At 44.0% G+C, this 14,073-nt stretch overlaps 1 protein-coding gene and 1 long non-coding RNA gene across 2 annotated transcripts; one reads left to right on the top strand and one right to left on the bottom strand.

The window, feature by feature from the left end:
- Positions 1 to 5,140: 5,140 nt before the first annotated feature.
- Positions 5,141 to 7,718, bottom strand: LOC137796437 (uncharacterized). Its single transcript, XR_011078584.1, has 3 exons — positions 7,437 to 7,718; positions 6,431 to 6,484; positions 5,141 to 5,258 (listed from the first exon to the last, which is right to left on the bottom strand). It is a non-coding gene; the product is annotated as an uncharacterized lncRNA (long non-coding RNA).
- Positions 7,480 to 9,853, top strand: lsm3 (LSM3 homolog, U6 small nuclear RNA and mRNA degradation associated). The gene is made up of 4 exons (XM_068594369.1): positions 7,480 to 7,544; positions 8,185 to 8,295; positions 8,975 to 9,070; positions 9,164 to 9,853. The coding sequence occupies exons 1-4, from the start codon at positions 7,521 to 7,523 to the stop codon at positions 9,242 to 9,244; spliced, it is 312 nt and encodes a 103-aa protein (XP_068450470.1). The 5' UTR covers positions 7,480 to 7,520; the 3' UTR covers positions 9,245 to 9,853.
- The last annotated feature ends 4,220 nt before the right edge of the window (positions 9,854 to 14,073 follow it).

The raw sequence follows: 14,073 nt of genomic DNA, 5'->3' as shown, positions 1-14,073 counted from the left end.
CTAACCTAAATTGACCCGGTCACGTTCCTGTAGCTACCATAACATAGCCTCACTAGCTAACGTAAACTGATTTCCGCTATCGACGATGGAACATTAACAACTATTTCTGCGTTATACTTGTTGTGGAAATAACACAAACATAGAAACATCCAGCGCCCCGTGTCTGTGTTCATAATATTTTCCGTAGTGGCACATAGCTCCGACTCCTCCAGGACGAGTGTCTGAATGAAGCCGCTTCCAGCGCTCCTTCAGGCAGCGGACCGGCAGCCATGTTGAATTCTGCTACGGCAGGACGGCGGTGACGACGGGCGCAGCCTCTCAACGCTGATTGGCAACTCAGCGTTGAGCAAAAAAGCAAAAAAGCGAATATTCGAAACCCTTTTTCGCATCATTTTGCCCGGTTAAATTTGCTTTGTCGCAACCATTCGCGTCTGTACATTGACTTCTACTCGCATGAATGTTTCACAACTCTTTAGTTTACACTGTGTCGTATCTCGTCCTGCGTTACTTTTCTTCAGTTTTTTTGGGGCCATTTCAGTATTTCCTTTTCCATTTTGTGTTACCTGCCCCTCCTCGTTTCAGATCACTCCACTTCCTGCATTCATGTGTGTTCCCCGCCGCCACTCTGATTGTCTGCCACAGGTGACTGAATCCACCTGTGTGTGATCACACGTGTGTTTCATCTCAGTGTATGAACGACACACAGCTCTCTATAATCCAATCTATAGTCCAATAATTGAAATGTTACTCAACGGTAACGTCGATTCGCTCGACGTGTCCTTCATACAAACTGCAACACTCTCATTAGTTTGAGAAGACACCCACAGACACACAAACACATTTTTGCAAATTATAATACCGAGCATGGCCCGACCCGAGCAGGTTTAGCTGTAAAGCTTATGATTTTACCATTTTTTAACGGAACGACACATTATCACAGAGTCACAATGAAACAAAACATAGGGGTGTTGCGAAGGATATTCAGTCAAAAAACTGTGTCGTTCAGTTAAAAAAAATGAAAGAATGACTTATTTTACAGCAAAACATTGTCTCAATGGGGCATGCTGGGACTTAAAATGTCCGTCTGTAGTAAATAATGAGAGTTGCGTCTCATCCTGAGCTCATCAGTGCTTTGAATAGATCTGCAGAGAGAAAAATAAACTTGCTGCTGAAGGACTTTGTATGTTTTCCATTGCATATACATACATATATATGTACATCTAGATATATATGTATATATATTAGTACGTGACCGTGTATGTCTCCGTCGGCGTCGGCTTCATCCATAATTAAATCCTCATGAATCATCTGTCAGTCGGCGTGATGTGAGGTCTATTCTGGGTCGGCCAGGTATACGCGTTGTCATCACTCACGCTGAGATATTAATTATCATCCCTCCCGCCCCGCCCTCCATCCTCAACTTTCATCTCGTGGCCCTTCCTCCGCTTGCCGGAGTGTATTTTTAGATCCTCGCATGGAATGTAAATTTAGTTGTTTTTTTTTGTAAAAGGGAAGGAGAAAGAAACCAGTAAACACGTCCTCTCTCTGCACGTCGGGTTGGTGCGTCAACTCAGCTTAGTTAAATATATATATATGTATGTGTGTGTGTGTGTGTGTGTGTGTGTGTGTGTGTGTGTGTGTGTGTGTGTGTGTATACATATACTATCAGCTCTTCACCTCCTGTTATGTTAGTGGTCAATCTGACCCCGTTCAATGTTTAACATCTCTAAATAAATGATTGACTTCCTTTTTTTCTGCTCCACACTTTATCACTTTTCCTAAATGAATGGGGACAACTATGTATATATTATGTATTATGTGTATTATATGTGTTTAATGTCCTGCACATGCTGTACACTTGATGTTCTTTGGGTTCAGTTTGACCCTGGGCTGTTCTATAAAAAAACACATCACAAATATCAACATTTTATATTCGTTTTGGTTGTTTTGAGGGATATTAAAGTCCTTAGAATAACTATAAATATGCAGTTATTAGTTCACATGACACTGTGGAGGAGAAAACATGTGAAAGCTTTTTAAACCGTCTCTCTTTCTGCAGAAAAAGGACTTCTGAGGAAGGTTTCCTGAAGAGACGTCGTCACATGTGTTTGACCTTGAAGGTCACGTAGAGGACCGATGGTGAGGCCTCCTGCTCTGATGGGGATGAGACCCTCGGGGTGTGGACCCTCCTGCCGACACGCCGCCGTCAGTCTTCACCCGAGGGTGAGCGCTGTGACGCCTGAAGGCAGCGTGGCGGCGTGACACAGCGTTCTTTAGCTGCGTCCTCCAGATGAGAAGCCCTTGTTCCCGTGGATGTGTCAATCTGAGTCATCGTCGTGAAACAATGCGGAGGATCAGCGCTGTGACGAGGTGAGAATCACACACACACACACACACACACACACACACACACACAGAATGTATCACATTGTGCCGCTCCATTGAGCAACTTTTCTGATGCGATACTTTCACACAATTTCACATTTTATTAAAGAACGATTTTTAGGAGTTATCGCCCACTCAGTCATACCAAAGACCTACAAAGACCTACAAAGACCTACAAAGACCCACAAAGACTTAGAAGGACCTACAAAGACCTACAAATATCTACAAAGACCCACAAAGACTTAGAAGGACCTACAAAGATCTACAAAGATTTACAAGGACCTACAAAGACCTACAAAGACTTACAGGGACCTACAAAGACCTATAAAGACTTACAAAGTCTTACAAAGTCTTACAAAGACCTACAAAGACCTATAAAGACTTACAAGGATCTACAAAGACTTACAAAGACTTATAGGGACCCACAAAGACCGACAAAGACTTACAAGGACCTACAAAGACCTATAAAAACTTACAACGACCTACAAAGACCTACAAGGACCTACAAAGACCTACAAATATTTTTTCACATTGTGGTGTTTTGTGCAACTTTTCTGATGCGACACATGAATCTGAGATCAAAGTGGTCAAAATGTTTTCATGTCCACATGCGTTCTATCTACTTTTGGTTAGATCCTAATGTAATATTTCAAAAAAATTTCCTTCCACGACCTTGAGCTCGAAAAAACACATTAAATATCTAATGAAAGCAGCTGCAGCGGGTAATGGAAGCGTGATGCTGCTCCCGTATCTCTGTTCAATCATGCAATTACATGCAATGAAGTGAATCTATAACTGATTACTCATTGTTGTGTAAATGACCTTTACATGAGAAACCTCTCCCTCCTAATCACAGCCGTCTTTCTGTCCTTTAATTAGATTTAATTTGATTACACAGTCCGCTTCAGTCTTCATTTTAGACCTCTCGGGGTCAGTTTTAGGGGTACAACAGTGTGCCTCTTTAAAAAAATATAAACATATCGTGTTTTTTCCGCCTCTGCATGTACAATTTTCAGAATAATTCAAATCTATTGACCCCAGAAACACTGAGAGGAAGAGAGGAACTGTGTTTTCTGTGTTTTCTGTGTTTTCTGTGGTCCGGCGCTGACCTCCTGTGGACGGCGGTGAGACTGCAGCCACCTGGACTCCAACAGACGAGCTGCAGCGTTTCTGGTAGCGCTTTATAGCAACTACACACTCTTTAGCATTGTGGTAAAGCATGAATACACACTTAGTTCATCGTTTAAAAAGCATTATTCCAACATGAACACTCATTAGTTAGTATTAGTATTCATAAACACAGTTATTTATGTTTCATTCTTAATTATAAAGCTTGACTATTATGAGTTTCAAGAGTTTTTTTATAAAGTGTTGGTAAATTATGTTTAAAAAAATCTTTAAATGTCATTTATTCATGCCTTTATTTATGCATATAATGGTTTAGAATTTGTTTTAATACTGCAATTCATGGTTAATTCAGGTAGTTACTAGCTGCTGGTGAAGCATTAGTTAAGTATGTTGTGTGACCTCATCTAAAGTGAAGACGTATGCGTTACACAACATTCATAAACCTCAAAGCTAACACAAGTCTCAGCTTTCTTCTCCACAGAAAAGGGAAATAGACTCAACACAAAGTGATAAAGAGCATTAATATGCTGGTGACGGGTCAGTGGCATGAAGGCTGAGCATGTTTCATAGTTTGATCGTACACATTATTGATTGTTGATCTGGTCTGCTGCCAGTATGCTAGCTCGCTAGCTGGCTAGCTGTGAAGCTAGCATACTGGCAGTCTCTAACTAGAGGTCCTGAGATTTGCATGTGCTACCCCGTAACCTCAGGACCTCTAGTTATCGACTGCCACTATGCTAGCTAGCTGGCTAGCTAGCATACTGGACCTCTAGTTATCGACTGCCACTATGCTAGCTCGCTAGCTGGCTAGCTATCAAGCTAGCATACTGGCAGTCTCTAACTAGAGGTCCTGAGATTTGCATGTGCTACCCCGTAACCTCAGGACCTCTAGTTATCGACTGCCACTACGCTAGCTAGCTGGCTAGCTAGCATACTGGACCTCTAGTTATCGACTGCCACTACGCTAGCTAGCTGGCTAGCTAGCATACTGGACCTCTAGTTATCGACTGCCACTATCCTAGCTCGCTAGCTGGCTAGCTAGCATACTGGACCTCTAGTTAGTGACGGCCAGTATGCTAGCCTGTTAGCTAGCCAGCCAGCAGCTGAAGCTCGTGTGTTGGTGTTTTCTAGGATAAAATAAAATCGTTCTGAAAGTGTTTAACTTGTGTATTTATTGAATTTCATGCTGGTTTGTTTTGTTGGATTCAGCTGAAGACAAAGAGTGAAGTTACAGACTCAGCCACTTGTTTTATATCGACCACATTCTTCAGTTGGATTTCTTTTTCTTGACCTGTTTACCTGCTGACCAGTGTTTCCATAAGACTCAGACACCAGACCACTGAGTCATTCCAGTTTTATCTTTTTTATTCACAAACACACAAAGTAACACAATATGACTTTATCTATTCATTGCACACAGTTTGCATCAGATTCAGAAATGTTTTTAATATTGAGAGCACTAAGACAGGAACAAGGGTCTGATCTGTACAGATGTAGAGGACTGACGCAAACCTACAAGGACCTACAAGGACCCACAAAGACCTACAATGACCTACAAGGACCTACAGAGCTTAACAAGGACCTACAAAGACCTATAGAGATCTACAAGGACCTATAAAGACCTACAAGGACCTACAAATACCTACAAAGACCTACAAAGATGTACAGCAGCCGCTGCGGTCGTTCACTTCTTTATTTTTCCGGCTGTCTGGCGCCATCTTGTGTCTGGTCGGTGCCATTGAATCCTGCAGGATGTGATGATGGAGCGGAGAGAGAGAGAGAGGGAGAGGAGAGGGAGGGAGGGAGGAGAGAGTGAACAGAGGAGAAAATGGACAAACTTGTTTTAAATCACTTACAGTTGTTATTATTGCGCCATCGACCATAAATAACGTGATGATCTGTCCACTCGTATCGTCTGTAAACTCTGAGAGAAGCAGGAAAGCAACGAGGAGAAAGAAGACGCAAACGTTTAATAACCTGTAATAATGTCTAACAACATTTCACAATGTGTAATTACTTGTAATAACGTGTAATAACATGTAATAACTGTGTAATAGCTATAGCAGGGATCTCTTCCACCACAGAGCCGTGCTGCGGCTGAGGGTGGAATGGGTTTGTCCGCTGCGCTGCTCTGCCTCCTCGACACAAGCACCCAGTATGAAGCACTGGGCTGAACTGGGAGAGGAGGCGCACACACACACACACACACACACACACACACACACACACACACACACACGCACACAATGTTTTTTATAGGAAAGGAAAAACACAATTTAAAAAAAGAAGAATGGAGATTACAGTAAATGATATAAACACACAAAAACAACAATAAATGCTAAATATGTGATGCTCACAGCTGCTTGTTTTGTCTCTTTGACCGCCGGTCGTAATTTAAGACACTTTAACCTGATGAACTTGAACATTACATCATAAGAGTTCTCTTTACAGCCCTGTAAGTTAGTTTAGTTTCTGAATATTAAATACATTTTAAAGATTAAAGCATGCTTGTGTCTGAACGCTACACTTCTGCACAAAGACACAACAACTACACACACGTGTGACGTGGCCGTAATAATATAAAACAGAAAAAAACAAAAACTGTTCTTCACAATTTAGAAATCTGCAAAACACAAGAGGGTTAGTGCAACTTTAAGTGGACATTCATCAACTTTTCCAAATAGCTGCAGGACCGACGCATACGTGGCATAAACACGGTGTGTGTGTGTGTGTGTGTGTGTGTGTGTGTGTGTGTGTGTGTGTGTGTGTGTGTGTGTGTGTGTGCGTGCGGAGCATCTCGCCGTTTGTCCCACAAGCCAACGCTTCGGGTTTTTAATGTCGCTGACGTCATCATCGCTGGTGTCGCTTTACACCTTTCTGAATGTCGCAATTTATTCTTAATTTATTTAACACTCACCTTGTTTTAGTCCGCGCGGTTTGGAGACTCGAGCAGGAGGGATGATCGAAAGGTCTGGAAAGAGAGACAGAGAGAGAAGGAGGGAGAGAAGGAGGGAGGAGAGTAACGAGTGGTACTGCTTATCTTTATACGCAGCGGTTGCCAGGTTTGCAACTTATCCTCCTCGCACGCATGCGCAGTGAGGCCCCGCAAATACGATCGTTCTATTCAAACTTCATCTTGAGCATCAAAATGTTGTCTCGGGGCGTAAATAACCGACATAGTACGATCATAATAGTAATAATACTTTTATAACAGTGCTTTTTAAGTACTCAAAGACCCTCAGAACCTGTGCAATAATGCTTTAAATAGATAGACTTGGAAGTCAAATCCAATATAAAATAAATCAAAGCATACATTTTTGTTATAATAATTACATTTATGTTTGAATACATCATCTTTTCTAACGAGAAACTTCAACCTTCAACACATTTGTGTTTATTGTCTTTATTTTGCAATTCCAGTTCAGGTATATGTCCAGGTGTTGAACATCAAAAGTATATTTACTCAGTTTTGATCTACTTGTCGTCTACGTTACTTTCTAGTATTTCTATTGGATGCTACTTCCTATTTCTACACAACAATTTTGAGGTAAAGATTGTTGTTTCACTCCACTTCATCACTTCATGTAGTGAACAAATTAGTGACTTTAATATTAATAACACAAGTGATCAGTTTATCAAAATATATGATAGATAGATAGATAGATAGATAGATAGATAGATAGATAGATAGATAGATAGATAGATAGATAGATAGATAAAATCCTTCTAATGTATTATTAATACTAATAATCCATTAATATAACAATAGGACAGACTGGGTGATGCATAATAAGTACTTTCCCTTGTTATACTTTAAATACAATTAGCTAATAAAACTTAAATGTGAGTCATTAACATGTTGGATGTGTGTTTTTGACTCTTAAAGGATGACGTGTTAACTTAACTCGACTACTTAAACTCACACGCTGGCGTCTGAAAGCGCGTGTTTACGCCGCGGACCTGGCAACCTCCGTTTTCCGGCCAGCCCACACGACGCAGACTCAAACATGATGGCGGACGAAGTGGAGCAGGTTGGTTGCCGCCGCGCGTGCTTCGCGCCGTTAAGCTCGCGCCCCCGCGTGTTGTTCGGTTACCGGAGAGACGCCCGCGGGCGCGCTTCACCCGCGGGCGCGTTCACCTGGAGGTTACCGGTTCTTCTTCGTTAGTTTGAGCTCCGTGAACGCGGCGCGAGCGGCCTTCGGGAGCACGCGCCGCTGTCGTCACAGTGTTTGTGTGTCTGCTCTTTGTGTCGCGCGCCTTCCTCAATGTGTGTTAACTGCACGCGGTCAAACGTGTCGTTCCCTGACACGTTTAAGCCTCTTTAATGGCCGCCAACGAAAGTTTATTTAGTTAGTTTATTAGTAGAATAGTTGCTCTCCTACTACTCTGCTTGTGCGCATGCGCAAACATATGCGCGCACTTTGGTGTTTTTGTTACGTTACTCATCTCTCATTGTTTGTCTGTCTAGTTGCTTTCTATTATGTTTCATACATTTATGACGTTTTATATTTTGATACAGACTTTTTGGGGGCATAAGCCTTGTTTTTGTCACTCAACCTGTGTTGTGAAAGCAGCAGGTCTCTACATTTAGCGTTTGTTTAGTTGTGTTTGTCTCTGAGGTCGTTGACGTTGACTTCCGGTCTCTTCCTGCGTGACTTCCTGTCTCTTCAGCCTCCGACCACCAACACGGTGGAGGAGCCGCTGGATCTGATCCGACTGAGTCTGGACGAGAGGATCTACGTCAAGATGAGGAACGACCGGGAGCTGCGAGGCCGCTTGCACGTAAGACACACACGCTCACACTCACACACACACACACACACACACACACACAGGTAGACCCAAACACAGGTATACACGCATAGAGGCACATAGAAACACAGGTATACACATCAGTACGCGTACACACACAGACACGTATCCACACACAGGTACACCCAAACATACACACACAAATGTACACCTGCACACACACAGATACACATGCGCACACACGTGTGTACACACATTCAGGTACATACACACACAGATACACACGTATACATGCAGGTATACACACATATGTATACATGCAGGTACACACACACATAGCTATACGCACAGGCAGGTGTGTGTGTGTGTGTGTGTGTGTGTGTGTGTGTGTGTGTGTGTGTGTGTGTGTGCATGCACATACAAACACAGGTATACACATCGGTACACGAACACATACACATATCCACACACACACACACAAGTGTACACCTGCGCACGCACACAGGTGTATACACGGTCACACGCACAGATACACATGCGTACACACAGGTGCACACGTGTTTACACACACACATATGTATACATGCAGGTACACACACACGTATACGCACAGGCAGACGTGTGTCGGATACACAGGTACACACATGTATACACACACGCACACACCCCGGTCCTTGCGTGTCCACCACTGAGCGCTCGTTTGTCCCAGGCTTACGACCAGCACCTGAACATGATCCTGGGCGACGTGGAGGAGACGGTGACGACGGTGGAGATCGACGAGGAGACGTACGAGGAGCTGTACAAGGTGACGGCCGCCGGCTCCGACGTGACCTCTGCTCTCTCCTCGTGGTGGATGTTCATCGCAGAGTTAAACCTGTTTGTTTGTTTCCGTCTCCAGTCGACCAAGAGGAACATCCCCATGCTGTTCGTCCGAGGAGACGGGGTCGTCCTCGTAGCTCCGCCCCTCAGGGTGGGCTAAGCACCCGCCCACTTCCTGGTGGAGCGTTCGAGGCAGCTGGGAAGTTCGACAACCGCCCCGACGGGAGAGAAGCGCTGTCACGACGGGCAGCGACTCGGCCTCCGATGCGAGGAAATCAAACTTGACTCGAAAGTAAGAAAGAGGACATTTTGTTTTGGACAAAGAAACCCCCATTTTTGTTTTTTTTATTCAGGCAAACATGTTGTTAACGAGGTGATTTCAGGCCGTCTGAGTTCTTCTTCTCCGGATGTTTTGTGCTCCGTCGAGCGGTCGATGCGTCCCCACGCCTAGTTTTAATTTACCTCTCGTCTCTGCGAGCACCGGACCGTGTTACCAGTGGTTTGAAGTAACTGCTTAAGGTGTGTGTGTGTGTGTAAATGGTGTGTGTGAACTTGTTTTAAGGGGTTTCATGTGAGTTTTCTTTTTAAATTCTCAAGTGAAACTTTTTTTTATTTTGGTTTAAATCGTGCAGTTATTCCAAACCCACGGTCTGTGAAATCATGGGACGTTCATATGTTTTTGTAATGTTTTGTGGGACTGGAGGTGAACATTTGCCTTCATTTAGTTTCAGTAACTTCAATTAAAAAAAAAAGGTGATTTGAAAAGAAACCAGTCTTTCCAGCTCATGTGTGTGTCTGTCTCTGTGTGTGTGTGTATATATACACATACTTTCATTTATAATATACAATTGTATCTTGATGTAAATCAGCTGATTGTTTTATAAAAATACATTTTCACAAGCAAAGCGTGTACCCTTTACACTACTATAATTTATCATCTTTTTTCAAACTTATTTTCCGTGAAGATCATGAACGCAACGTTACGTGTACTCGTGTCTACTCATCGTTCAGAAGCGTCTTTTTCTATTCATTTAAACTTGTGTATGTATTTAAATGAGCACTCAAAGGTCAAATATTCAACATATCTTGTTTTATGTTGCTTGTAATTGGGATGAAGTAAACATTAGTTGAGTTATTTTAACAAAACTGTCAGCAGGCCCACCAGACCCACGAACACTGGCCGTCTAACACACACACACACACACACCTGTTCACCTGTTTTGTAATGCAACAACAAATCATCGCTGTCTTTTGTGTCAAGGAGTACAAACCATCAAAAGACGGCAAGAAAAGGTACAAGTACAACACTTGACAGTACTCGAGTAGATGCACTGAAGTCCTCCGCCACTAGATGGCAGCGTACATCTTCCAGGATTGTGTCTGAACGTCTTTCACCAACAATCTCCTCTTAAACAACAACAACCCAGGACTGAACAATCAGCATCACGAACACGATGTCCTCCAGTTTATCATCACGATACCGAGCGTACGCGATGTTCTGAGCAAAGCGGGACAATCTGCAGTTTTTGTTGTTCCCTCGACTCCCAGAATCCCCGTCCCTTCCCCTTCCCATCATGCAACGGGATCTGAACTGAAACCCAGGTACTCGAGGTCACGGCTGCCGTCGTGAAGTTCAGATCCGATCTCCTGGCCTCGGTGGAGTGGCGTCAGAGGGGCGTGTCTCTGTTCCCCCCTCAGGTGTGAAAGGTGACATTTAAAGTATTTTATTGGTTAAATAACTTTGGTTACGACACAAAGTATATATATATTTTTTTGAAAGAGGGTTATGAACCCAGTATGGGGTGAGGACGTGTAAAGCAGCGAGGCAGAGTGTTGACTCCCATGTCGCTTCTTCCTGTTTGTTTTTTATATTCGTATCTAACGTCTTTTCACTTGGAAGATGGAACGCCGCCCGTCTCGCCACGTCACCGTCAGCCCGTTACCACTGGACTGAGCCACCTCCGAGGGACCGTGGCTGTAGTACGGCATGGAACACGGCATGGAACACGCCATCTCAAACGCGGCATTCATCACGGCATCTGGACCACGGCATTCATCACGGCATCTGGACCACGGCATTCATCACGGCATCTGGACCACGGCATCCAGTACGCCATCAAACACGGCATCCAGTACGGCATCCAATCTGGCATTAATCACGGCATCTAACGTGGCGTCAACCACGGCATCTAACATGCCATCAAACACGGCATCAAACATGGCATCGAAGACGGCATCTAACACGGCATCGAAGACGGCATCCAATACGGCATCAAACACGGCATCAAAGACGGTATCCAAGACGGCATCTAACACGGCATCCAATCTGGCATCAAACACGGCATCGAAGACGACATCAAACACGGCATCTAACACGGCATCCAATCCCGCATTAAACATGGCATCAAACATGGCATCTAATACGGCATCCAAATATGGCATCTAATACGGCATCCAATACGGCATCGGACACAAATTAGCCCTCGGGTGTCTCCGCTGAGTATTTATAAAATATAAAGGCATGTCATCTCAGCGTAAATACGTTAAAGTCTCACCACTGAGCGTTTGCGGTCGGCCGGTCGGCTCTCAGGCCGCTGGACAGAAAACTAAATCACTCGAGCGACGAGAGCGTGAAACATCAAAGCGGCTCTTTGTTTTCTCACCGGTACGCCATGTTCTGCACATTCCTAGCGAGCGGCTCCGAGCGCTCGCAGACACGGCGATCCTCAAACGCCACGTCATCCGATTCCCCAAATAAAACTTAGCAACCTCGTGCTTCACGTCTTCGCACTTGTGTCAGAGATGATCTTTTTTTTTTTTCTGTTTTTGCGTTCTTAGCACACTCGGGCGAACGGTGTCTCTAAATGTGGCGGAACTTATTTCACTGAGTCGCCGTTGGTCGTGACGTCATCGTCAAAGAAGCTAGCTTTGTTCTCATTAAATAAAATGTGAAATCCAAGTGTTGTGTGTCACGATGTGTCACCTTATCTGTGTTAAAGGAGCAACATGTTTTTTTTTACTGTAACGAGGAGAAAGATTGCTTCCCCATGGCTCTCAACATGGCGACAGCTGAGCGGCAAATGGCGCAAACAATGCTAACGGTGTTTACTCCGCTATATCGGCACATAGCTAATATGTTTGCTGCTATATGAACGCTCTTAATTTTGAATGCAGTACTTTTTATAAAAGTTCACCAGTGGCAGTGAACGCGTGGTTACTTTTGTACATTTAAAAAAAAAAAAAAAAGAAACTCTGGCTTCGGTTTAGGCGGCAAAACCACCGAGTCGGTTTCAGGAAAAACATTGTGGTTGGGCTTTTAAAAAATGAAAAAAAAGAGCTGAAATGCAGCTGCCGCTGTAGCCGAGGTGGAAAAGTTTGCCTTTTTTTTTACAAAACGTTTAACCCTTCACAGCGTGGTCAGGACGAGCTGTAAGTACGTATAGACGCAGGGTTGACGAGAAGCGCTGGAAATAGTGTAGGTTTGTCCCACCCAGGGTTAACATTGTGGACAGGAATAACTGCAGAGGTGACACACACACACACACACACACACACACACACACACACACACACACACACACACACACACACACACACACACACACACACACAGAATCTGCTATTGAGACGGCCATGTGACCCACATAGAGAAAAAAATAATCAAATCGAGGCTCGTGGAACCTTGGAGCAGAGCGTCCTTGAATTAATAACAGAAACACACACACACACACACACACAGCTTCTCTCACGGAGGCGTCAGTAATATCACCAGCCTCCTACTGTCTGCGGCTCTTTTTTTGCGTGTGTTTGATAACTTAAAGCTCTGAAGTGTTTAAAAGAGTCAAATTTTAAAAAAAACACGCTGAGTATGTATAAAATAGCGAATGTTTTTACTCCTGTGGGCGTAGCGTCAACATGCAGATGACGTGAGTCCTGAACATCCGTGCGTGTGTTGATTTGATTTTTTTTTTTTTTTTTTCCCGGTACGTGAAACGCATCAAAGGTGTCCTTGAATGCAGCTGCTGCTCCCGACTCCTTTGTTTAAATGACAGCGGCAGCAGTTTTGACACTTTGCTCTCGTAGACGCTGCCGCCGCTGCTACAGCGCAGCGCGACGAGAAAGCACATGTGGACATCCAAAACCTGTAAAAAATGTGTTTTGCAGGTCCGAAAAATAGCTTTTTTTCCCCTTAAGACCAACGGGAAGAAGTAATAAAGTGTGGGAAGGAGCGCGGACCTCGTCAGATTGTATTTCTCACTGGATCCCCCTCGAGGCCGTCTACATGTTGGACAGTTTAACAGCGCTGAGTTATGTGTGTGTGTCTGTGTGTGTGTGTGTGTGTGTGTGTTACATAACATGTCACGGCTGCCCGGTAGAACACACACGTGATCTCACGGCTAAATCCCCCCCCATCTCCTCTTTCTGTCTGGCTTTATACTGTACATTGCACATGTAGTGGACTATGCATTGTGTGTGTGTGTGTCTGTGTGTGTGTGTCTGTGCGTGTGCATGTGCATGTGTGTGTGCAGTCAGTCGACAAATGCTGGCGTGCATAGGCGAGGAGGCGATAGATATGAAAATTGAATCTTGAGTCGTTTTGTCAGTTGGTGAGAAAACTGCGTGCGAGCGTCAAAATCGCTGAGTCAGACATTATTCCTGCGGGAAAATCAGACGAGGGCGAATTCAATTACTCCCCTTGAAATAGTTTTTTACTCTGGTTTTCTTCAACGACAACTTCCCCACTTTATTCGTCCTGGAAGGGTATATTTGGAAGCAAAGCATGAAATAACACGAAGAGACACACAGCGCTGCGTCAACAGACACACACGCAACCGCCTGAACGTCAGAAAGAAAAATACTGAAGAGAATCAAATGAAACACACCCAAACGTCAAAATGTCTCCAGGCAACAGGACGAAACACAACCTGAAGGCTGAGCAACACATCCACAAAGGTTTGTGGACAACCTCTGGTTGTATAGAAGTCTACG

This window comes from Clinocottus analis, unplaced genomic scaffold (genome assembly GCF_023055335.1).
Source record: "Clinocottus analis isolate CAN_PGR_092001 unplaced genomic scaffold, fCliAna1.0.p SCAF_3, whole genome shotgun sequence".
NCBI classification, from domain to species: domain Eukaryota; kingdom Metazoa; phylum Chordata; class Actinopteri; order Perciformes; family Cottidae; genus Clinocottus; species Clinocottus analis.
Note: the sequence above shows the minus strand (reverse complement) of the source record. Positions and strands in the feature narration are given on the sequence as shown.

Coding starts and splice junctions, on each gene's coding strand:
- lsm3 (XM_068594369.1), top strand. CDS start 7,521: ATGATGGCGGACGAAGTGGAGCAG. Junction 7,545..8,184: donor TGGCGGACGAAGTGGAGCAG/GTTGGTTGCCGC, acceptor CTGTCTCTTCAG/CCTCCGACCACCAACACGGT. Junction 8,296..8,974: donor AGCTGCGAGGCCGCTTGCAC/GTAAGACACACA, acceptor CGTTTGTCCCAG/GCTTACGACCAGCACCTGAA.